Source organism: Gobio gobio (genome assembly GCF_949357685.1).
Source record: "Gobio gobio genome assembly, chromosome: 14".
NCBI classification, from domain to species: Eukaryota; Metazoa; Chordata; class Actinopteri; order Cypriniformes; family Gobionidae; genus Gobio; species Gobio gobio.
In genome coordinates, this window is record NC_137107.1 from 30,040,248 (window position 1) to 30,066,708 (window position 26,461).

General features: G+C 39.0%; 2 protein-coding genes across 9 annotated transcripts in view; both read right to left on the minus strand.

Annotated features, from left to right (window-relative positions):
- Positions 1–1,125: 1,125 nt before the first annotated feature.
- On the minus strand, positions 1,126–17,131 carry lifrb (LIF receptor subunit alpha b). Of its 6 annotated transcripts, none has more exons than XM_079834722.1 (18): positions 16,969–17,131; positions 15,865–15,964; positions 15,568–15,737; positions 15,329–15,479; positions 14,979–15,233; positions 14,390–14,516; positions 14,143–14,267; positions 13,918–14,054; positions 13,675–13,819; positions 13,173–13,234; positions 12,877–13,087; positions 12,590–12,787; positions 12,328–12,429; positions 2,925–3,092; positions 2,717–2,830; positions 2,490–2,583; positions 2,324–2,387; positions 1,126–1,797 (listed from the first exon to the last, which is right to left on the minus strand). In XM_079834722.1, exons 2-18 carry the CDS (start codon positions 15,950–15,952, stop codon positions 1,411–1,413), a joined length of 2,598 nt encoding a protein of 865 aa, XP_079690848.1. In that variant the 5' UTR covers positions 15,953–15,964; positions 16,969–17,131; the 3' UTR covers positions 1,126–1,410. The 6 variants fall into 6 exon arrangements, 4 of the variants coding, with proteins under 4 accessions (XP_079690848.1, XP_079690846.1, XP_079690849.1 ...); XM_079834720.1 differs by having other exon boundaries at positions 1,191–1,797; positions 12,590–12,805; XM_079834723.1 differs by having other exon boundaries at positions 1,191–1,797; positions 15,865–15,967; positions 16,969–17,121.
- Positions 17,132–17,604: 473 nt separating this feature from the next.
- Positions 17,605–26,461, minus strand: part of rictorb (RPTOR independent companion of MTOR, complex 2b) — a 35,423-nt gene continuing 26,566 nt past the window's right edge. For all 3 annotated transcript variants that reach the window (XM_079835851.1, XM_079835852.1, XM_079835853.1), the window contains exons 32-38: positions 25,288–25,465; positions 24,998–25,082; positions 24,680–24,883; positions 21,111–21,263; positions 20,880–21,003; positions 20,556–20,694; positions 17,605–20,346 (exon numbers count right to left, since the gene is read on the minus strand). In XM_079835851.1, the coding sequence (XP_079691977.1) occupies positions 20,275–20,346; positions 20,556–20,694; positions 20,880–21,003; positions 21,111–21,263; positions 24,680–24,883; positions 24,998–25,082; positions 25,288–25,465 (955 nt within the window). In that variant the 3' untranslated portion in view covers positions 17,605–20,274. The remainder of the gene's footprint in view (positions 20,347–20,555; positions 20,695–20,879; positions 21,004–21,110; positions 21,264–24,679; positions 24,884–24,997; positions 25,083–25,287; positions 25,466–26,461) is intronic.

Sequence of the window (26,461 nt, forward strand, 5' to 3'; positions counted from 1 at the left end):
TGAACACCCAAAAAAATTGGGGACAGGATTTGAAAAGTCTAAGTGGTCGTAAAAAAAATAGTCACACTCAGGACCTTCGGGTCAAAAATGACCCCCATTGGAAATGAATGGGAAATTGACAAAAATATGAAAATACAGAGTTTTTTGTGCACATTTTTACCATGCAAGGGGTGAATCTCTAAAACATCAAGAGTGCAAAACAGACAAAAAAACTCACACACACACACACACACACACATTTCCCAAAATTAGCTTTTGGAATGACGCGTTCGTGTGTGCGTGTGTTTTTGTGTGTATAAGTGTGTGCGTGTGTGAGTTTTTTTTGTCTGTTTTGCACTCTTGATGTTTTAGAGATTCACCCCTTGTGTGGTAAAAATGTGCTATTGCGTGATAAAAATGCTCAACGTGTCCACCGAATGGCACCGATCTCATTAAAAAAATTGCTTTCATGAGGCTAGGCTTGACTCTAAAATGAAATACAGCTTTAATAATAATAAAACAATTTTTTTTATATATATATATACATTTTCTATTATATTCAATGGGAAAAAATGGGTCATAATTATTGCATAAATATTCATTATAAATCATAAAATTATCTCAAAACACCAAAAAAGTTAAGAAAAAATATTATTGAACAAAAATATATTTCATTGATTTTACTCAAAAAAATGTTTTATCTTAATCCCGCCCTCCGGGTCATTTTTGACCCGAAAGTCCTGAGTGTGATCCATAAATGAAGTACCCCAGAGGGTTAATACATAAAGTGTTTAGGCATAAATATGGCCTGTGTTTCCATTACAGTTTTGCTATTGTTCCTTTTCCTTTCAATTTCATTTCCCCCATCACTTCTTTTTTCCATTTTTTAACATAATCCTTTTCATTTATATTTGTCAATTACGATATATGTTGTTGTTATTATTATCAATATATGTAAAGTTGCATTACTTTCATTGTGGTTTATTGTTAAGGAAAAACTATAAAATATTTGTAATGCCAATAAAAGCAAACTCAAATTTAAGTTGATAGTCTTCAGTCCACAAGAGGGAACTATTGCTCTATTGGAGGTAATGCCAGCAGCACCATCAAGGTCATGGGTTAAATTCAAAAGGATCACACACATTTACATTGAAAGAGTGTAATATAGATAAACATAGCCTACAGTAAATAAGTGAAATAAAATGCAAATTCACAGAGGCAGTTCTACGGAAGGTCACAGCTTTATTTCATCACAGGACACGGAACTGCATTTTCACTACAAATGTTACAAGAGCTAGTGTTGAGAAAGCAGTATAGTATCTTATATATAGCATTAATTCACTGACATTTACACAGGCATAATTCACATTTACATGGTGTGCATTATATAGCGCAACACTGAGGTCTATCTATTGTAGCTACATTTGTAGGCTAAGCTGATTGGGGCTTGTAGCCTAAGGAGTCTTTAACAACAACATTTTTCTGAACAAAGTTAGGAGCTGGGAGGTAACTATCCTGCATTTCCAGAGTAAGCTCAGATATCTGGGCACCATCGACTGGTTCTGGAAAGGCCATATTATAAGAAGGGTTTTCAATAATTGAGGTAAGCTTTTCAGCACAGGGCCATGGAGGAGGACAGTATGAGACGTCAACTGGAGATTTAGATGTATTCAGGAAACACTGTTGTGCAAGAAACACAGTGGAGTTGGAGCTGATGAGGCCATGCTGACTTTCTGCCGTCGCAGAACGCTCTGAACTGTAGACCTCTTGGATCTCACACTTCATATACCCCTCAGTCATCTGGGTACAATAAATGTCCTGCAAACAGTAACACATTTGTTGACCATAAAGTCTTAGGACAATGATTTTTAACTGGTATGCCACAGATAAAGATCAAGTGGCCAAGCAACACAGTAGCGAAACAAAAATGACATTCTAACATTTGATGATTATTTAGCCTATTTATTAAGCCAAAAATGTACCACAAACAAGTGTTTGTATTAGCAAGTGAACCCATATTGAATGTTGTCGAGGTCATCATTTATTTTGAGCAAATGCTCATGTCATGCAACCTGTCCATGTTGGAATCTGCCTAATCTTTTTATTATACAAAGTGACAGACTAATTGGTGCACAAACAACCTTTGATGTAAAACAAGTTAAGCATATTTATTTTGCTATGATGACTATGCACAAGTACGTATATAGTTTATTATTGCGATACAAAGTTTATTCCCTCTAATCCCAGACCCAATGTGAACACACCTGCAACCCATTTTTGGCTTGTGATCCACATGCTACATGCAGATCTGCCAGGAAAATTATAATCAACACTGATGGCTCACCTTTGTATTCCATTTCCCTGCGAGTTTTGGTTTAGGAACATCTGGATACAATAATTTCTTCAACCTGAAGGAGTGACATTTAGATTGCAGCTGAAAAATGGAAAATCTATAGAAAATACTGGGTTTTTGACAAACGTATGATGTAATTCTAGAGAATCGTCCATACCATTTTCTCTTCCTGAAGCAAAGGACTGTTATGATAATGAAGATAACAGTTGCTGCGCTGCAACCAATAACAGTGGTTGAAATAATCTGGCCAGCTATGAAGAATTTGTCACAATGTTATCACATTTGCATGATGTGCTATATTCATCAATGCTCTTAATATTTGCTTACTAAATATAATACAAAATCAATGGTTCAATCATCAAAGGTTTCAATTAAATATCATACTTTTCTTTTTCACTTCCACTCTGAGTGTGGCGTTATCACCGTCTCCTCCAGATGTAAAGGCACTAACATTGAAGGTGTAGGTGCCAGGATCTAAGGTCAAATTAACTTTAGGCCCTAAAATTCAAACACAAAATATGTTCATTTGTAATGCATAATCATCTTTTAAGGTGGGGAAACAAAGTGGATGCTTATTAGGGAGTGAACCCACCGTTTGTCAGTTCTGTGTGATCATGTGTTTTGGAATCAGAACGAAACGTTACGACCTTGTATCCCAGTATGAAGCCGTTTTGCTGTTTTACAGGCACTTCGTCCCAGGAAAGTTCAAGGTTTTCGCCATTCTGATTACTTCTCAGTTTCTGAACTGTCCCCGATGGCCCTGAGAACAGAAGTATCAGAATGGACAATAAGAAAGACAATGTGAGGTAAACATGAAACAAACATAAGCAAAACAGTAAAAACTATAACAAACATTTAGTATGCACAGACAAGATTTCCTGCATTTTAAAAATACAGGTTCTTTGTTGACATCTATGGATCCATGAAGAAACTTTAACATCCATGGAACCTTTCCATTCCACAGAAGGTTCTTTAGATTTTTAAAACCTTCTTTACACTAAGTAAAAACTGGTTCTTTAAGAACTGAAAGCAGGTTCTTTAGGGCAGGGGTTTTCAAACTTAATGATGCCAAGGACTCCCAAATATGATGAACCTTTATGAGGAAACCCCCTTCCTAAAATCCATCTATCTTTATGTACGAAAAAACATTAAAACTGTTAGATAAATAGTAAATGTGACATTATAAATACAACATATTTTTTCCCAACTTAAATTGGCTATTAATGTTGGATGTATAAACCCGAAGAAGAACATTTTCAATTCAAAATAATTTGTATAAGCACCTTTCGCAATAAATGTAAGCAGCTTACATAATGTGTTAAGAAAACTGTCTTACAACCCCAGTGAGCGAGATAAAGGGGACTATAGTGAGAAAAACTCAATAGAAAGAGACAGAGCAAACATATACAATTCTGGAATGTATACGGCAAGAAAGGAGAGAAACATTTAGAAATAAAACCGTTAGAATATTCGGTAGACTCTATCCGTTTTTGCTTTGTCTTTTTATTCTCTGAAATTTTCTGGGGACCCCTTAGAACCTTCTGGATGACCCCAGTTTGAAAACCCCTGCTTTAGGGAACCAAAAATGGTTCTTCTATGGAATTGCTGCGAAAACCCCCCTTTTGGAACCTATAATTTTTAAGGGATAGTTCACCCAAAAATGTAAAATAACCCATGATTTACTCACCCTCAAGCCATCCTAGGTGTATATGACACTCTTCTTTCAGACGAATACAATCGGAGTTATATTAAAGGTTCTAATCTTTAGTCGTCTTGGAAGAGCCAGGATATGTTTTAATTTAAAACATATCCTGGCTCTTTCAAGCTTTATAATGGCAGTGAATGACAGCCCAAAATTTGCAACTCAAAAAAGTGCATCCATCCATTAAATGTAATCCACACGGCTCCGGGGGGTTAATAAAGTCCTTCTGAAGCGAATCGGGTTTGCGTAAGAAAAATATCCATATTTAAATCTTTAACTAGCTACCGGCGGACCGCCTTCTGTATTTAACTTATGCAGAAAGTGTAACGCCTCTTGCAGTTCAAAATGCGTACACTACGTCCGACGTCATAGTTATGCCAGTTACTCTTTTTCCGTAAGATGAATACAGAAGGCGGTCCGTCGGAAGCTAGATATTTTACTTTGTAAAGTTTTAAATGTGTATATTTTTCTTTCACAAACCCGTCAATTCGCTTCAGAAGGCCTTTATTAACTCCCCCGGAGCCGTGTGGATTACATTTATAATGGATGGATGCACTTTTTTGAGCTTTTTTTTAACTGCCATTATGAAGAGTCTACCGTTATGTCAAAATGGCGCTCCTCTGTGTGCGACGTTGCGGAGCTCTCCGAGTCTATTTTTTGTTGATCTATTTCGACCTCACTCAGACCGTCACCACGGTCTTACCTTGAATGACGCCATTCTTCCGCCTATCCTCGAGACCTAATAACAACAATGTCAGGTGACTGACCCTAGGGGTTGGCTATATAACATCCAGGTGAACCAACCACTTCCTCTTGCCTTTCTCGCCTCATCTGAGACCGAAGCGGTAGAGCGCGTTTTTTGTGCTTAATTTCTACAGGAGACATCCTATTCCAATCCGTCACGTTCGTGCAGGTGCTTCAAGTCCCTGAGGATTGTTGGATTCTCCACATTTGTATATTTAGGTGCGCCGTTGGAACGCACTTCGGTGAGTTTTTTTCTCTTTAGTTTCATAAGTTTGTTTACAGGTGTGGGTCAGCTGTTCGCAGCAGACAGTAGTTTTTTTGTTTTCCATTTTTTGCTGCGTGTTCGCACGTAGAATGATGGATATATAATATGATTAGGAGTTCTGTGCGCAGACTTATTTTTTCTGTATTGTTGTGAATAATTATTTTCAAACAAATACCATATAGTTTATTTTGAGGGATTTGCTTTTCTTAAAAAAAATAAAAAATTAAAAAAAAAAAAAAAATAAATAAATAAATAAATAAATAAAAAATAAATAAATAAATAAATAAATAAATAAAAAACGAAAAAAGGGGGATCGCAGACTCGTTTCAGAGAATGATAACTGATTAGTGATTCGTCACTATTTATATGTTAATAACACTGTGATTGTGGTGTAAACATTGATAATCATTACAAAATATTGTGATTGGGTTACGGTCAATCCTTTATTTTTTTCCTTAATCACAGACTGTTGTTATATGAGTGACTTGGACTCTGACTTGTTGTCATGAACCAGTCAAATTGCCGGTTTTGTCAAACAGACATACATCCAAGGGATGGACACAGGGAATGCCCATCCTGTTTGGGTATGCAACATCTATTAGACGATATCGAAAGTCCCTGTGCAGCTGCGATAGGGCTTTCCTTACAGGAAAGAGTGCAGAGAGCTAGACATTCAGGTGGTTATAACAAAGTGGATCCCAGTAGTTCATTGGGGAATGAACAATCTCACAAACGTAAGAGGCCTGATGAATGTACCAGGTCCTCACGTTCTGAAGAGCCCAAGGACGATACACAGTCACAAATTTTAGCTGCATTACGTGACTTAGCTGGTAGACTTGATACACATAGTTCTCCAGTAGGTGTGCAACCATCTGCTCTGCCTGTTGCATCCTCCCCTGGAGATGTGTTAACAGCATTTCAGGAAAGGAGAGATGATTCTATGGATATTGTATCACTGCATGCAAATAATTCACTTTGTGATAGTGAGGGCAATGTTGAAGAAAATGAGGAAGATGAATCCAGGTCTGAAGTTTCAGAAGGAGGCTCGCATTCTGATATTTTTTTGCGCATTTTAAGTGCGGCAAGGATCCTGGGCCTTGATACTCAGGAAGAAGCCACAGCTCCAGTTCCCACACAAGGTGTATGGACGAGCATTTCCCGCGTGCAGCCTCCTGCATCTATTCCGGTGGCTGAAGATTATTCTCAGATGTTGAAGAAAGCTTGGAATAACCCCAAAGCTGCACCTCAGTTTAACGCAGGCTGTAGGAGGTTTGTAAAGTTAGACTACCCCCCTGAGAGTGGTATGGGGAACATGCCTTCAGTGGAGCGAGAGATTGCAAGCCTGACTACTTTGGGACCTGATAAGGTCACAGACAACCCTCGCTGTCCTGGTAAAGAGTGTCAGAAGACCGATCGACTAATGTGCCAAGCATATAATGCAGGCACTTGGGCAGCCCGAGCGGGAAATGCTTTAGCAATAGTTTTGGCTGCCTTAAGGAAGATTATCAATACAGAGGACCGTGATGCTATAAATCTGATTGACACAGCACTCATTACGCACTCACAGCTTACCAGGGATATTGGAGCATCTATGTCTTCGGCTATGTTAGCCCGAAGACAGATATGGTTGGCTCAAACATCTTTGCCGGAGACTATTAGGAAGGAACTGACTAATATGCCAGTTGTTCCTGGCCGGGTATTCCATGCTGATTCCCAGTCTGTGCTGGATACTGCCGATCAGGCAAGACGCAGGAGAGAATCAGTTCAGCAGACATTTGGCGGACCTTCCAGATATGGCCATAGAGCTGCTCAATCCTTTCTGCCCTCACACTTTCCTCGTTCGGAATCTTGGGGGTATGACAGAGGACGGACTAGGGGATACCAATTCCATGGTAGAGGTTCTAGACAAGCCCACCGAGCTCCCCAAACTGACCAGTCGCACACTCCAGTCAGGGGGGGATATTTTAGGGGGCGTACTTCCAGGGGTTTCAAATCCCAGGGAGGTAATGCATAGCGGTCTTGGAGTCGCCGAAGCATGCTCCCAACTATGCCTGGCCAGTTGGGAGAAGGTAACATCAGATCCTTGGGCCTTGGATACCATCAGGACAGGATCCCGGATACAGTTTCGGCGACGCCCTCCTACTTTTTCATGAGTTCAAAAGACCATAGTCAAAGACCCAGTCCAGGCACAAATTTTGGCCAAAGAGATCACTGTTTTATTACAGAAAAAGGCAATTGTACAGATAAAAGCCAGCAAACAGCTCACTGGGTTTTATTCGAAGTATTTCCTAGTACCAAAAAAAGACGGTGGGCTTCGACCCATTCTAGACTTAAGGCAACTGAACAAGTTCCTGAAAAAACTACCTTTCAAAATGTTAACTACAGCTCAAATTCTGGAGTCCATAGAGCTGGGGGAATGGTTCACTTCCATAGACTTAAAGGATGCATATTTCCATATACCGATATGCCAGGATCATCATCTGTTTCTTCGCTTTGCCTTTCAAGACAAGGTTTATCAGTTCAGGGTCCTTCCATTTGGCCTGTCTCTGTCTCCAAGGGTCTTCACCAGGGTGGTTGCAACAGCCCTTCGTCCCCTTCAGTGTGCAGGGTTGAAAATTTTGTTATACCTGGACGACTGGCTAATTTGTGCTCCATCTCACAGTCAAGCCATAAAGGACACAGAAATAGTACTTCGACATATCCAGTCTCTAGGTCTCAAGGTGAACCGGGAAAAAAAGCAATCTAAATCCCAGACAACACACAGTGTTTGTGGGAATTTCACTCAATTCCCAAATGATGACTGCATCCCTATCACCCCAGAGGGTGGTACAATTGATCAATATAGTTCGCTCATTCCGGGTGGACAAGAGAATGAAGCTGATTCAATTCCAGCGGTTGTTAGGTATGATTGCGGCAGCAGCGGTTGTGATCCCACTCGGCCTTCTCAGAGCCCGTCCTCTACAACGCTGGCTGAACAGCTTCCAATTACACCCCAAATTACACAGACAAGTGACGATAAGGGTTACACGAAGGTGTGTGCAAATGTTACACCCTTGGAACAACAAGGCGTTGCTATCACAAGGGGTTCCCTTGGGCAACATTCCAGCAAGGCGTTCTGTGATAACTACAGATGCCTCTCTGACGGGGTGAGGAGCAGTTTGGGAAGGCAGGTCCATCAGGGGTCTCTGGGAATCTCCCTGGACCTTAGAGCACATCAATGTACTGGAACTCAGAGCAGTGTACCTTTCTCTGAAGGCTTTTTCCCATGGCTGCAAAACAAACATGTGCTGGTGAGGACGGACAACATGGCTGCAGTGTACCACATCAATCACCAAGGCGGCACCAGATCAATATGCTGTCTCCAGGTGACAAAAGAGTTACTGTTTTGGGCGTTTCAAAAACTCTCATCACTCAGAGCAGTATACATACCGGGGGTTGCGAACATAGCAGCAGACCTGCTGTCTCGAACTGGACCTCTTCCGGGAGAGTGGCGGCTCCATCCGGAAGTTGTGAGATTCATATGGGATCAGTTTGGTGTGGCGAAGATCGACCTGTTTGCGACCACAGAGACAACACATTGCAATCTATGGTATTCCCTGAACAGTCAGGGAGGTCTCAAGAGTGGCCGGAAGAGTTATTATTCGCTTTTCCTCCCTTACCTCTGATTCCACTAGTGCTCAGCAGAGTAGCACGGGGCCGTCACAGAGAGTTACTTGTGGCTCCGAGATGGCCAAAGAAACCTTGGTTTCCGGCTCTTGTGCGTTTGGTCCAGGGTCACCCCTTACCATTACCAAGGAGGGCCGATCTCCTCTCTCAAGCGGAGGGCCAAATCTGGCACCAGAGTCCAGAGAAGCTACAGCTTTGGGTATGGCCTCTACTCAGTCCCTCTCTAAAGACTTAGATGAAGCTGTATTGAGGACTATACATAGTTCTAAGGCACCCTCTACGTGGAGTAACTACTCTAGCAAGTGGAGAGTATTCTCAACATGGTGTCAAGACCAACGACTAGATCCGGCCAATTGTGACACAAGTCTGGTTCTCAAGTTTCTTCAGTCATTATTGGATTCTGAGAAATCTGTTAATACCATAAAAGTCTACATTGCAGCTATCTCCCACTTTCATGTCTTAGTAGACGGTGTAAGTGTTGGCAAACACCCTTTAGTGGTTCAATTCCTTAAGGGTGCACACCGTTTACACCCAAGATCTTTGTCAATCAGTCCTGGTGCACAGACAGTAAGGTAATCTCACAGCATTGTTCTGACGACGTGGAGTTTTTAACTTTGAGGTGTAGACCCTTTTACTTACCCAGAGAACTGCAGTGTATTATTGTGAGTGTTGTATACATCCCCCCTCTGCCAAGGAGGAGGCTGCACTAAAAAAACTGCATAACATGATCAATGAGTATGAGAACATGTATCCTGACGCTGCTTTTATTATCCTTGGAGATTTTAACCATTGCAATCTGCGGAAGAGTATTCCTAAATTGTATCAGTTTGTGACCTTTCCCACTAGAGGAAAAAATATCTTGGACCATTGTTACAGTAACATTAAAAATGCCTATACAGCGGAGCTGAGCATATAGCAATTTTTTTAAAACCAACTTACATGAGAAGATTATCTGATCCAGTCACAACCAAAGTCGTTAACATCTGGACGGAAAATGCACGGATGAACTTGCAGGGATGCTTAGATGCTACAGACATGAATATCTTCAAAGATGCTTCAGATGATATTCATGACTACACAGAGACTGTTAGTTATTATATTAATTGGTGTACATCTATCTGTGTACCATCTAGAACTGTCCGTGTTTTTCCAAATCAAAAACGCTGGTTTAATGGTGATATACGCTTGAAGATCAAGCTAAGACAGGCAGCTTTTAAAGCAGGGAACGAGGAAGAATATAAGAGAGCACGATACGACTTGAGGAATTCCATTAAAGCAGCAAAGAAGGCATATTCCCAAAAACTTGAAAGCCATTACATGCAAAACGACACACGCAGTATGTGGCAGGGAATTCAGTCTGTCACTAATTATAATAAGAGAAGCACAAACAGGACTGAGACTAGAGATGCCACCTTACCAGACTGCCTTAACTATTTTTTAAGCAAGGTTCGACCGCCTGAATGGGGAGACTCCCTCAAAACTTGGTTTGAATACTGAGGAGTGTGCGCTCCCGGTCACACAAGAACAGGTTCGGAAGGTTTTTGAGCAATTAAACCCCCGTAAGTCAGTGGGACCTGATGGGGTATCGCCAAAAGTTTTGAAGGTCTGCGGAGTACAACTGGCAGGTGTGTACACAGACATTTTTAATCTTTCTCTTACACATGGAGTGGTACCACGCTTATTTAAGTCATCTATTATTATACCTGTCCCCAAGAAAGCAAACACATCTACCCTGAATGATTTCAGGCCAGTCGCTTTGACTTCAGTCCCAATTAAGTGTCTAGAGAAACTCGTGCTCCGACATATTAACTCTGTGGTTCCTGACACTGTTGACCCTTTAGAGTTTGCATATCGCCCTAATAGATCAGTGGACGATGCAGTGGCCATGGCTCTGCACTTCACTCTTCAACACCTGGACCGAAGCGGAACATACGTAAGAATGCTTTTCCTGGATTATAGTTCTGCTTTCAACACGATCCGACCTGGAAAGGTAATTGAGAAGCTAGTTGACCTCGGGGTCCCAACCACCACCTGTAACTGGGTTTTGGATTTTCTTATTGACAGACCACAAAAAGTGAGGATGGGAGGTAACATCTCAACTGAGCTCACTTTAAGTACAGGAACACCTCAGGGATGCTGTCTCAGTCCAAAACTCTTTACTCTCTACACACATGACTGTGCCACTAACCAGAACAACACTGCGATAATTAAATATGCTGATGATACAACTATCCTGGGCCTGATCAAGGGTGGGGATGAGACTGGTTATAGGCAGCTGGTTGACAAAATTCTGGCGTATGGGGATGATAATGACCTCATTCTTAATTTAGATAAAACAAAAGAATTAATCATGGATTTTAGAAAGAAGAAACCCTTGTTACAGCCACTGATCATTAAGGGGACTGAAGTGGAAAAAGCTGAGAGTCACAAGTTCCTGGGCCTGCATGTGTCATCAAATCTGAGTTGGACCATAAACACTGCTGTCACAGTGAAGAAGGCCCAGTGGCGGCTTTAATTTATCAGGCTGCTAAGGAAAGCAGGACTTAGCCGCAAGCCACTCATCCAGGCCTATAGAGGACTTGTGGAAAGCATCTTAACAAATGGCATCACTGTATGGTTTGGAAGCACTACCCAGGCAGAAAGGAGAGCTCTCCAAAGGGTCATAAAGACCGTGCAGAAGATCATCGGATCGGATCTTCCATCTATGGAGGCCCTATACACACAACGCTGCAGGAAGAGAGCTAAGAATATTCTCAGGGATACACACCACCCTGCACACTCAATGTTCAGGCCTAAACACTCAATATATAACTTGAGATATGGCAGACCGGACAGTATTATCTCGCACAGGGTGCAGTTTTATAACAGTTTTTTCCCAGCGACGGTTAGACTGATGCCGAAGGATATAGCAGAGGAAACAAACATGTCTGTTTTTATATAGAGATGTGAGAGGTAGTCTGTGTTGTGTTCATGTGTCAGTCTCTGTTAAATAGAGAATGTTTTATTATAGTATTTTAGCCCTGATAATACGTATTATCTCGGGACAGTATTCAATACTAAATTGAATTAAATGTGCAATAATGTTATTTTAAATTTGTATCTTAAATTAATAATCTTAGTGTGTGGGTTTACTGACATAGGTTTGTGTTGCTCTCCGTTAATTGTTTCTCAAGAGTCTATTTATTGTGTGATGTCTATTCATTGTGTGTAGTCTATGTATTGTGTGTAGTTTGTTAGCTGGTCTTCTATGTTGATTTTATGTATTGTATTATTGCTGACTCAAAGAGCTTTGCTACAAAAATTCCTATGTACCTGTATTGCTTTACTGGTACAAATGGCAAATAAACTTTTCAACCTCAACTTCAAGCTTGGAAAAGCCAGGATATTTTTTTTAATATAACTCCGATTGTATTTGTCTAAAAGAAGAATGTCATATACACCTAGGATGGCTTGAGGGTGAGTAAATCATGGGGTAATTTTCACTTTTGGGTGACTTTAAGAGCGTGGAGTTGTAAAACTGTCAAAGACATTGCCCTAAAAATAACATAAAAAATAAGTAAATAATTCAAGTCTAAAAATCCATCACAAGTTATTAAATACTGAATCTTGACTGCTTACGTTGTTCTTTAGCATATCCCTCACGCCTCTGCAGAAGCATTGGTTTATCATCAATGCAGGCATAGACCGAGAAAGTATATTTCAATCCTGGCTTAAAAATACCTGTGAGAGATAGAATGACTGAAATATTAAGTCCACCAACAGTTGTACAAAGAAATAACCAGATGTTACAGCTCTTTATCATTGAACAATTACAAATGTGCTCAAATCCTGTATCAAAACAACAACAGATCAGGAGTCACATGACTCCTCTCAACCATACCATGATCAGACGGTTTCCAGGAGCAACAGGCAGCATGGTCACATTCTGGGATCTTCGTCCATTCTACAGCACATGGCGTCTCATAGTAGGTTGGAAACCATTCAACAACATAGCCACAAGTGGAATTGAAGTATTCGTCCCAAACAATTTCAAAGCCACCAGTATGATTACTGATTTGGCTTATCTCGACTTCATTGTCTGTGAAGAATATGTTAACTTAAACATTATTTAAAAACAGCCTTTTCAACCCATTTAAACAGCCTTTTGAATATACTTTGAATGCTCACCTGGATAACTGGGGACGATGATCGTAGAAGGAGGAGAAAGACCAGCAGAGTTTCTTGCAGAGACTGTGATGTTTTGATCATTTCTTTCATTCCCAGGGGTGATTTTGTGGCACAGCTCCGTGTTTAGTCCTATATCAATGATTTCTCTCCTCTTGCCTTTGGTAATTTCATATTGCGTAATTATCCCATGGCTTTGTTGTGGAGTTAGAGGCTTTAAAACATTAAAAAGATTATTTTTATTTGTTTGATTGTAGCAACAAAATGCAACAGTGCCAAATACTATAACCTGCACTTACCTTCCACAGAACATATGTATTTTGTTTAAAATTCTGAATCCAAACATCTACTGCTTCTGGAACTGAAGAGAGATGATTAGTGTGATTCCTCAACTTTGATTGGCCGAGTGGCCGACTAGTTTAAAAACGAATTTATCCTGAAATTTAAAGAAATAGTTCACTTTAAAAGGAGAATTACCCCATGATTAATCCTCTATATGAGGTTATGTACACTTAGGATGTTGTGAGGGTGAGTAAATCATGGGTTCATTTGAATTTTGAAGTGAACTAATAATTTAACTGAGTGTTTCTCAGAAAAGCACAATTGTGTAATTTGCTATAGCTTCGTAAGTTCACGTTGGCGGCGGAGAAAAAATGTAAGTTGTGTCTACATTGTAAGTTACTCAAATATGAACTCTTGCGTATTGAAGTGTTTTATAAAAGTCACACTCACAAAATTGTGTAGAACTATAAAAACAAAATTGTATATACAGTATAAATGAATGATTCTTTGTATACTTACTGTCCTCTTTAGTGGAGAAAGTAATTTCACTCTCGTCACTCCATTTGTAGAAGTGCTCATTAGACCCACATTTCACTTTAACTGTGTATTCAGTAAAGGGCTGCAGATGGACAAGGTCAATTGATGTAAGTCCCACTCTACTTTTCTTTGTGAAAGAAGAAAATGTGTGGACATTTGTGAGAATTCAAGGCCTTAGAAGTTAAACAGCAGAGAGCTAAGACAGATATCAATTTTGACACCAACATTGTAAATGCTTCCGTTGAGGATCGCTTGACAAATCATCGGAAATGACGTAAAGTTTTCCTTGTTCCAACTCAACTGAAGAGTGACATTTCTTGCATAAGCAGCATGGGATATTTTACTGGGTGCTCTCAACCATACTGTGCAAGAGGAAACAGAAAATTAATTTCACAAATAAAAGCTGTGGCCATGCAGTAATCTAAGAGACTCATCAATATTCTGTTTTACCTCGATGTGTGGGGTCAGCTGTATCAATGAGAGTCTTCACACCAAGGGCATTTTTGGCAATCAGAGTCCAGTTTGTCACCTGCTTTGGCACCGCACGCAGGACACATTTACCGAATTCACAAACTCTGGCAAATACAAAACACTTTGAATCAGTGAAGACTTCATTCAGTATGACTCGATAAGAGTAACCATGCATGATTTGCACTGTACATTAAAATGGATGACATATTGTCGGCTGTATGGTTACCCTCCATTAAGCGTGTAGATTGTCTTATTAGTATTTTCCAAGAATGTTCTTCGACCAGGTTCCCAGTGACACTCCACAGAGCTGAGATCCCGTGTCATACATGCAAGATTCTGGTCATCTGGAGGATCTGCAGCAGCCAGTGAAATGAAACATTTAAGACAAGGACACAACTTAAAAACCAATTAACAAATTTGGTATAGGCTCCAGAAGAGAAGAGACTTCATAAGAGACTTTTGATTTGTATGAGTGTTACTGTAACTAATGATCTGGTATAAGCATTATATAATGATATAATTTTGTTCAAAATGCTATGAATGCAAGTTATACAATAAGTATTACTGGGGTGAGTTTCATTTAAAAAAACAAAAACAAATAAACAGTCAGTTTTGATGATTTATCTAAGTTGCTTCATGGGAATATCCCACACGTGGCCAGATTGTGGCCATAATCTCATATGTGGGCAAAAATATCCAAAGAAGCTCTGACTAATCCTCACCTAATGGAAAACAAAGTCAAACTGCCCAACTCTATGTAAAACAATTCAAAACAAATGCGTAGCATTTAAATTAAATAGGAGGTTTACACTTACAGCCAATAAATACTGAAGAGCCTCTTGAACTTTTTCCATTATTATCTTTACAAAGTATGTCTGCATATGGATCAGAAGGCTGGTCATAGTGACGTGGTTTTGAGATGTACGTCCTTTTGCTGATGGGGATTAGAAATGGAGAATTGACCAATGGAACGGTCTTCAAGATGCAACAAAATGTGATGGTACTCCCAACCAAGAAAATTTGTTCGCGAGGATAGACAAGGATATTTTTTATGGCCTCCAGATCTTGTCCTGTTATTTTATAGGCAAAACAGTTTATTGTTCAGTTGTTATTCTCTTTTGCATAATATGCGCATACAGTATGAGAACAACCTGTGGCTACAAACCTTTGTACAAGGATAATGGTGTCCATTCACCAGTGTGATTTTGATCTCGACGCCTAAGTTTTACCGAATGGGAAGTGCACTGCAATGGTATTGGTGAGGTCCATTTCCAGCGATGATGGGTTGTATTGTCTGGCGTCACATCTATAGTTTCCTAAACAGTTATTTCACACATTTTTGAAAAAATAACCGTAGACATATCTTCCATTGCTCCAGCAAAGAATCACAAAAGATACACTTACATTGTGAACCATCGTCATATTTTCAGTACGATAAACCACCACGTCATAGCTGACTTTCCCGAGTTCATTCTTTTCAGAAAACCCATCTCTCCATTCAACGTTCAACACCCATGCACCATTTTCAGATCTGTCGGTTTCTTCTGCATACACTTTTATAGAAAGCGGATGCTCTGTTGATACATAATTTGAACAATTCAATTGAAATCTTCTATTAAAGGTCTCAAATAACGATTGAAATAAAATGGTATTGTATTATAAAGAGTTTAACGATAGTGGTTGAATGCATTCAAGACTCACCACCCTGTTCCGTTTGGCAAATCAGAGAAGAAAGCAAAGCACACAAAAGCCAGACTGACATAATAGAATGGGTCACCAGTGTCTCCATTAGCAATCAGATCTGCTAAGGAAACAGAATTGCTCGAATCAATTAACAGTGGCTGAAAAACATAATCTGATAAGGTATAAGAAAATGGAAATAAACAATCTGTCTTCCCTAATGGGTTTTAATTTACAGGACATTTAGGAGCTAATTCATCAGGCCATTAAGAGAAGCAATACTGATTATAGGTGCATTATTTACTACTGGAAAGCTAGATGCTCAGTGTCTGTTGTAGATGAGACTGTCAGTTGATGATCTGCAGCTATGAAAGTTAGTAAACAGTAAACACCACAGATGGTGACGGAATAGGCTTCTGTTTGCACAAATGCATGTCTAATACATCAAGTACATACATTTTTAATATTATTGCCAAATGATCAAGGCACATCAGAAACATGTTAATTTCAAGTGCTTTAATACGACTGCTTCAACTAATGCACACAAAAATGGCAAAGAATAGATCACTGCAAGATCACTTAATAATTTAAACTTTTTCAATCACATATAGTTTTCTTTATATAGTTTTGCTTTCTCATCGGGAGGATTTTAAACGCCATAAAATATCTAAACATTGTAATTTTTTGCACTGTGGTGAGATGTCAATTGTGTTTAGAACGTCTTTTCAGTTGCTAAATTGCTTTGTTGTGTACAAATCCATATTAACTCATGTGACTTGCAAGCTAATCATTCTTTAAAGGTGATGTCAGGAACATGTGTCTGCTTTTTTATACAGGAAGATTTTAAAAAATATTTTATTAATAATTTTATCAAGTAATATTTTTGAAAGAACTGAATATGGTACAGATCCAATGGGTTATAAATATAGCCTACATCAAACAAAAAGTTTGCATGCGCAATGCTCATCTCTTCGTCTGAAGCTTTCAGTATGGATCATGTACGCCATAAAACACATTCAACTAGTTAACATGGTAAACTTACATCATAGGATAATTGTTTCAAGTTACTGAGAACAGAAAGCCTCTTCACGAGCAGTTAAATGGATAACAAGAATAAACACCCACCTAACCTCACTGTAGGCAGAAGAATCAGCAGCCGTTTTCCTTATATTATTTCCATCCAAAAAGTAAAATTGTAAAACTTAAAGCGGAGTTTGAGAGCAATAAAGTTCACATCGGAGTACGCGAGCAGAAGTGTGTGGGAACATATAGTGGGAGGATCTCAGGAAGCGTTCGGGAAGTTACAAGCGTCATTTCACAGGGAATCAAGAAAAACACGTGTATTATTAACCCCTAAAAGCTGCTAACAGCTGCACGTTAAAACGATTCCCTAGTGCCAAAGATTTTAGACTGTAAAATCGATATTTTCCTGCGTACAGTGTACCTCCAGTGATAATATCCACCACCAGACAAGCCACTGTAGTAGCTAATGTGAATTAAACAACTTATTTCACATTGTAAGCAAGGCGTTACAAGGTAAATGGTTAGGAGAGATTAGAATACTACAGTGTTATTAGTAGATGACAGCAGATATTAATAAAAAACAAAAAAGTGTGTACAATGACAGGCTGTTCTGTGGAAAGCAGTGGAAACTTTTCTCTGGAATTCTGCACAATTTGTATAGGAAATAATTTGACTGATTTGGATTGAATTAATAAAAAACCTTCTCCAATGAACACATGAATGAAACACTTGAGAAATGAATCAAGAAAATTGAGGTTTATTTGATCATGGATGCATCCCTTCCATTAGATTATCAAGGCCCTTAGCTAATGCCCCCCAAAACACATTAAATTATAGCTCATAATTACAGAAATATTGTAAGTATGTACAACAGTTTTAGATGTTTTCCTTTCAGGAAAAATATAAATAACACTTCTTGCATCAGTCTCTGCAATTTCATTATTAATTGGTGCTTGAATTTCATATACTGCTTTGCAAAATCATGAGTGTACAAGAAAAGAAAATTACTGAAAGGTGCAATTGTACAATGAACAAATGTACATTTAAAATGCATTTCCTTTACATTAGTGATGGAGAAAACAACCCCTTTTAAAACACTTGGAACTTGTTCCACAAATACAATTGTTATCTTTGCGATAACAGCCGCTTGTGTTATTATTTCAAAGGTTTTATAAACACCGGCACATTACCAATTCAAAATTCTTTTAAAAAACAATTTAACACTGGCTTCCGGTCACAACAACCCTAGTGGAAAAAAAGAAGCAAGAAAATAACAAAATATGATTTAACACAGTGGAAAAAGACCCACAAAGAATCTGGCATTCTGGGATATTTTCACCACACATTCTGAGAACAGTTGTATTTTGTAATATTTTGTTATATGCTAGTATTGTCCAATGTCCAGCTAGTATAAAACCTGTTGTTTAGCTTAAACAGCATCATATATATGTACCACTCAATAGTTAATCTGTTGCTCATTGGCAGTGCTCATATTTCTTTTATTTCTATTCATTATACTGCAGATGGGATTAGAACGCTCATGCACTTAAAAGTTTTCTCCAGAAGCCTAAAAAGAAATACTGTAACAACTACTAGTATTGCTGGCCATATCAGACTCATTAGTTTTCACAATACAAAAAATAATGGATGTTGAAACCTGATGCTTATTCAAAAGCCAAGGCAGGCAAAGGCAGATTTATTAGTTTCTATAATAAATATAACAAGAAAACAGGGGGAATTCATTAATTATAATAGGGTTAAAGCTAATATAATTAAGGCAAAATAATTAAAGCTGCCTAAATGACAAATGGTCCAGCTAAGAGAATGAATTGATCATCCTATCTTCAATAAGTCAATTGTGCATATAGAATTACCAGGCACATTGCATAGAAATAAATTAAATATGAACCTCAAATTTATACTTGCAAATGGGGATCTAACCGTTTTTGGTCATGTTTTTTATGAACATCTTGTTCCATTATTAAACCAAAACGGCTATGCATAAAACTGATAAGTGCTGTAATAAATATTGATGATAATAAAGCATTGTATTTTATGGATGTCAACCTTTTGAGCAGTCATATCCTTTTGCTCAATGGATTGAAGATCAGCATCAATTATTTCTTGCCCATTTAACCTCAAATGTCGACCAAATACGACTGAATGTTTATTACCAGTTCAAAATCTCCTGACCACGTTCAGATTCAAAAGCATTAATAGCAATCCCAATGAGAGCATAGTACAAAAGTATTTTTTATTAACAAATTTTGTGAAATATGTTTGGCGAGTCTTAGTTTTATTAATGCTTCAATAACTAATGCTTTTCTCTGCAGAAAGAGGGAATTTTCTGGCAGCAATATTATAATCACACAAGATAACAGTGGTGAAATGCACTTTAACTTCCTCTTTTGAGCCCATTGTCTACATGTGCATTGACGGTCAGACATAATTAATACACAGTGAGTTTTATCCTGGCTAATGCGCTAAAATGACGTGAAAAGGACAGAGAAACTGCTTGGACCAAACAATAAATAAGTCAATAAATAAATAAATATCTTGTTCAAATGTCAGTTTTTTTGGATGATGTTTCAGAGGTCAATAAACAAAGTTACACAATAATACAATACAGCAACTACTGCATGATTGTGTAACATCACCATCAAATACATGTAACATAAATTTACTCGGGGATTGCTATGTGCTACATCGAGATAAGAATGGGTTGAAATAAGCAGAAACGACTCTTTCATGAGTCAGGTACAAAAGGGAAATAGAAACTGGCAGTTTCTCATTATTATTACTTAATGATGATTGTCTTACATAGCATCACACCAAGACTAAAGCAGTGTGTTTATTTAGCCTGGTTGTGAAAGCCACTTCTTCGTATTCTTTAAACAACCAGAATAAGTAACAAATTTCAAAGAAAACAGCCGGAATGTTGTAGTGTTAAGGGATCCGCTTCGGGAAAAATGCTTTTACGTGCAATCAGACACATAGGCCCTTAAAAAAAAAGGACAATATTGACTGAAGTTAATAAACTTCCTATTTTGCTCACTTGCGTTTGAAATACAATTTGCATTGACTCAGTTCAAATATTTGCATGCTTCACTTTCCGTTCAATGCTATACAGCTCATAACTGTCAGTCACAAGGATTTTTTGGTTACAACATCAAAAGTAGATGTCCACAGAGCATTTGTGTAGAGTGTATTTGTTCAGATAAAAAGAGTTTGTTCTCTCAAACGTACCGCTCTCTCTCAGTGGAAACTCCACTCTCTCAATCCACCCGTGTCTGTCCCATAGCCCTAGTCTGTTATTGCGTATTAATCTTAAGTGCATGGTCAGGCCAAGGAAATGGATTGACAGCTTGCTGCTCAGGGAAGAGAATTGTCTGAAAAACGTCTAGTGGATCACGGCTCTGATGGAAGATCTACTGTGGGCTTCTTGGGCATTGACAGAATGCTCTCGGCCTCCTCGTACATCTACAAATAAAAAAAGGTTACATTAATGCTTGGTAAAAAAAAGTGCTGAAAATCCATTTAAACTCGTGGCACAGAAATTACACACCTCAGCTTTAACTAATTCTAGAACTGAAAGACAATTCGTATCAATAAAATATTATTCTGGAACCTTTCCACCCAGTTTAGTGTTAGAAATTTTTCGGGGCCTAATGCAGCAAATGTTTCATTACCGGAATGAACTGAACATCTTGGAAGAGTTCCTGAATGAAGCGTCGTGAAGCCAGTCTGAACATGCAATGAGCCAGCAAGTAAGAAACTTCAGAATACAGGCAGATGTCATCGAACGCATAAGGAAACTTTTCCTTGATTCTGCAATGTAAACAAGTTCATTTTAGGGGGAGAACAGAGAAGGAAAAAAAATCCTATCTCTACTCAGCTGTCCTTTTCTCTCCATGTTCCCCAAGAAAGATTTCACTTCACACTGCTACATGAAAATAGTCAAATAATGCTTGGCTTAAAGGATTGAAATCCTTGTGGATGAATTGTCTCCTTACGTGAGGAGTCCAGTTTCATTCCCTTTAGTCCCCACTGAGGAGCTCAGGTTGATGACCAGCCGAAGCACCTCCTTCCTCAGGAGAACGCGGCAGGCTGGAGCATCCTCTGGAATGTTTTTCACCCCTGGCAGAAATACAGCATGCACAGGCAAATGTGCATGAAATTCAAGCTGTACAATACAAAATGCTAGGGATTGAATTTCTCATTTGCCTTTGGCAAGAATTCCTTACCAAGAACAAGTTCTGTGCTGCGTGTGCTTCCAACAGAGCCCTGAGAGACAGCGTCGCTGCAGCCGGACACTCCTGAGTACTTGGACTGTGGCATGACTTCCAGGTTGTGTATGGACTGGTTACACCATTCCGAGAATGGAGCATCAGGATAGTCTAAAATGGGGTTGAGGGTGTGTAAGAACATGAGGAAACCATCCAAATAAACAATGATTTAATATTACAGGGTGACCAGATGACCATGATTCAAATAAATAAAAGGAAGAGTCTCATAAAATCTGGGGTCCGTTCTTCGTACCTCGCTTAATACATCTGAGATGATTTGACCGATCCCAGATCTTTTAATCGTGATAACTGATCTCTGGTTCGGATTGGATTAAAATATCTGGATTAAGTTCGATACTCGAAATCACGATCAGCAATGCAGCGATTGGCTGGCGGCAAGACAGCAACGTAATGACATCATCTAATTAAAAAAGCCACCTGGCAAAAAACGACAAATAAATAAATAAAATCGTCAACAATCAAATCCAGCTAACTGAGTTAGCGACGTATGAAGAAAGGACCCCTGGACTGTCCTTGTCCTTTTGTTTTTAGGGACACTTCCCTTGTGGTATAGTGATGTACCAAAGTGATGTTGCCTTTTTCCTCTATTCATTTGGATAAATTACAGAATAGGAACAGGGCCCGGTTGCATGAAACCTCTTAAGTAGTTTGACTAAAAGGTAACTATGAGGGGAAAAAAAAATTTTTTTAAACTGTTGCAACAAACATCTTAACCACCTTAGCTTAAGTGTTTATACTAAGCATGTCACAATTGCTTCTGGCAAAACACAGCAATGGAGAAGCGGTTCTCACAAAATCTCACACAAACTGAACATAATAGACCACTGACTTTTAAACATGTTTAACATTTACTAAACTATACACCTGTACTACAATATTTGAGTTATGGTGAATATTAACCCTCTGGTGCTCTTCGCTTAGGGGTTGCATTCAGTGGCGGCTGGTGAAAATTATTTTTTGGGGGGGGGGGTGCAGTATCAAGATGCATGTTGACTAAATTCAAGCATTAAAGAGAAAACAGTGTCTTCACTTTTATCTTTTTACACATTAATTTCCCACATATAATTGAATGAGGAAAGGAAAAACAAAAGAATAAAAAACATGTTGACTACTTGAACATCCATTTTGCTCTCTTTTCTTTCTGGCCAGCAAATTTCTCAATGACTCTCTGATTAAAGTCAGTCATCTCAGTAGTGTCATGACGTTTACATTTTTCAGTCAGATATTTGAGGTCTCTAACCCCCGTTGTTGTCCACAAAACTTCATTACCGAAACTTAGAAATAAAAGACAGGGAAAGCAATAAAGGGCATTGCTAACAACACATCCAGCCCGCCACTTACGGTTCTCATAACAAGCGCGTGAAACTCTGAGTGCAGCTGCATCCTCTGACACTGGCCTGCTGCTGGATTTGTAAATCGCGTTGGTCCGGTTCGGGATCCTTTATCATTTTTTTTCTTCCAATGAACGCCTTGTGAAAGAATTTGGTTTAACTGCTGCAATCTCTACGAAAGTGATCATCCTCCTAACAAGGTTTTAGCGGAGTCGGAGTGACGTCGCCCGCGCACTTTCGCTTTAGTGGCCAAGAGCGTAAAGTTGAATGACAGGTGACTAGAATCAATCAATCAGATTGAATAAAATAACACTCATCCAATTCTGATTCGCCAGGGATGCAGCGACCTGCGTCCGGAGGAGGAGCTTTAAGAAACCAATTAGAGACCAGCTTCAGGTCACATGCTGCCCGTATATTTTTGGATTCAGATAGACATCCATTTGTCCGGCTTCCCTCACGCATGAAACCGCATGAAACATATTGAAGAACATATAAAATAGTTAACCCATCAAAGCCAGTTTTTATTAAATGCTGAGGCTCTTACTAACAGCCAGCACATCGTATGAGTAAACTATTTTATTTTTATTTCACTTTTATATCCTTTTTGTATACATGCATATTTCTGGAATTTTGATGGGGGCGGCGCCCCAGCGCCTTCTATTGACCAGCCGCCACTGGTTGCATTGGTTGTCTTCCTGGTCATAAGTGACACCTAAAAATTTAACTTCCACCACCCCAGTAAAACCAATGCAATTTATTTTTCTTCAATAATATTTTTTCTTTTTCATTTTGTATTTTGAGATGATTTGATGTTATTTTTTAATATTAATGCAATAATTATTGTCTATTTTTGCCATTGAAAATTATTAAAAAATCTTTTAGCATGCTTGAATCATGCGTGTGATAAATTTGTGTGTTAACATACATAATGCTAGAAAAGTCACCAAGTTTCATATCATTCTGATGAAGCTGTGATTTTTAAAAATTCAAAATGTGGTTCATAGGTTCAGTTTTTCATAGGTGTGTGTGTGTATGTGTGTGTGTGTGTGTGTGTGTATGTGTATAAGTGTGCGTGTGTGTGAGTGGATGTGTCAGTATCACACTCTTGATGTTTTAGAGTGTCACCCCTTTACTGCTATGTACTTTTTTTCAGCATCGTGGCCGATTTGTAGATTGTACACACAAATATTCAGAGAATTATTGTGTTTTTGCCGATTTCCCATTCATTTCCTATGGTCGGTCATTCATGACCGAAGACAATGAACGCTTTTTTTTTTTTACGACCAATTAGCATGCTCGAATCATGACCCCAATGTTTTTGTGTGTTTACATACCTAATGCAAGAAAAGTCACCAAGTTTCATATCATTCCGATGAAGCAGTGATTTTTAAAATTTCAAAACAGAAAATTTTAAAGGCGGTCCAGCTACGACACCGGAGGATGCTCAAAAAACTACAGTGCCACTGGCATAGTTTTCCATTAAATTACATTATATTTGTCCAACTCGTTGTAATTGTATTGTACTCGCGTCTCGCGCATCAATGCCACTTTGCCTTTTTGGTGATTAGATTCACCGAATGACGCGTTCGGTGTCCTAGACACAGTTCGAGGCCCAGTCCTGTCTGCTAACCAGCTTTTACAGTACTGGAAACAAGAAATCTAAACCAAACTGGGCCAAGGACAAAAACAGCCAAGGACAGAAAAACACCCAAGCCTGCCGTATATAATCAGCCACTCTTGCGCATAAAACAAAGCCTGGCATGAGATAATCAATTCAAGCTCACAGTGGAAGTGACATATAAATATGAAAACTTTGCTGTTTATTCAATTTTATTTTTGACAATAGACACCGTTTCATGTCATAATTTCAACAAGCCTATTTTGATAGCTAAAAATGCACAACAGTACTTCCTCCTCATAAATTAACATGAAATAATCAATTGAGTTTGAGTTCTGCAGATGACTTAAGGGACCTGTTTTGATCCCTTTATTTTTTTTGTGCTAAATGGTTACTAAGGACTTTGTTGTAACGCTTAAAATAACTTAAGGGAACTCTCAAGCAATCAAGGGAAAATACTTAATGACAGCCTTAGGCCCCAATACTTAATTACAATATTTTCTTAACTGAAGGGCTTTCATGCAACCGGGCACAGGAACATAAAACCAGCAACTTACCTGTGCGGTTTTGTGTGGGAGTGTTTGAATTGCAGCCAAGCACACATAGCCCTGCACAGTAAAGGCAGTTCTCCTCGTTGTGCTCCTGCAGGCCAGTCTCTTCTGCACCCAGCAGCTGCTGCTGGTCCGTACGGCTCACTGCAATCAGCTCTGTGATACTAAGCTGAGTGCGCAAAACAGAGTGCCTGGATCCTTCACTGGAACCTGAAAAAAGAACAGCATTAAGTCACTGAAAGGGTAGAGAGGCACTAATGCTATTTGATTAGTATGCAGACTGATAAGGAGCTGATCAAATAACACAACCATTCTCGTCTTTACCATCTGCATCTCCCGAGAAGAACTTTGCCGATCTGTCCTCTGACGGTGGACTCGTCCTCTTCTGGAAGTATGGTATGTCTTTAATCTAGGTAACAATCAAAAACAAGGAAAACAAGTTTCAGATACGAGTTTAAACGGTATTTTTTGCACATTAACCTCCTTCTCGGATGAGCAAGACATGTTAATACCAGGTGTAAACACCAATCTGCCCCAGTAGAAAAACTGGGATTGGATAACCAGAGATGGATTTTAGTACCAGATGTAAACAGGATCAAAGAGTAGTTAGTAACCTGGAACATGCTGTTGATGTCCATTGGTAGAGCAAGGCCAATGTAGTCATCGGAGTTGCCATATGTGGCACTGGACACCATGGAGCGCACTGAGGAGGAGCGCTGCAGGGAGGTCTGACTGATAGGGCTTAGAAGATCCTCTTTATCCAGGGATGCAAAACTCAGAGCCTTGAGAAACCTGCACTCATACAGAAGGGAAGAGGTTAGAGAGAACCGTTTGGAAGAAGCACAACATTGGCAGAGAGAACGGTAAGAAAGGAGGTTTGGAAACTATTTGTGTTGATACTGCAATAATATAGACTTGCTAGCAGAAGATTGGTAGGTTTGTCAATGTGGGAACAGGTTGGTGAATTGTATTCACATTTCAGAAAGTGAGCAGCTGTTTGTCATAAGCTGCATCATGCAAGTACTATAGGTCAAAAACTTCTACATGCTTCTTGGAACAAATGCGGGAATGCGACTAGTGTGGAAATCTGTCAGATCACATCGGAAAACTACTTGAGGGAATTCTACACAATGGAGATAGGGCATAGGTTAGAAAGTCTTTTTTAGAACTACAATCAATGAGGAATGAAGAGAGTTTACTTTGTCCTACTGTGGGAAGGTCATTTCAAGGACTGAGGAGTCATGTTTGAAGTGAATCGGGTTAAGGTATGGGCTGTGGGAGTAGGGGGGGCAAAGTACGACGAAAAAGAAGCCAAGAAGGCCAGGGTTTTTGTATTGTAAAGCCTTGTTTATACTTTTGCCTTGCACCGCAACCGTCCACTGACTGCATGCACACTTCAGAGGGGTTTATAGTCAACAAGGTCACTGAAACGACAGGGAGCATATTGGAGAAAAATATCCTCTAAACCATCAGAAAAAGTAGCGTAGTTGTAGTTTGGCTGAACAATGTTAGATCATGTAGTCAAAGTTTTGTTTTTATGTCAAACATTTCTTGGAAATATTTAAAGATTGTTTTTTAGAAGGATGTGGAAATGTATATTAAGGAGATTATATATATATTGCAATTTAAACAAGTTTATTATCTCTTGCAATACCAGTTATGCTCTAATGGGACTGAATATTAAAAAGATTAAGGTTTTGGTTATTATTGGATTCAGCATCCAATAGTAAAAATAATGCCTATGGTATATTTAACACATCTACACTCAAAATGTTTTTTTTTTTTTTT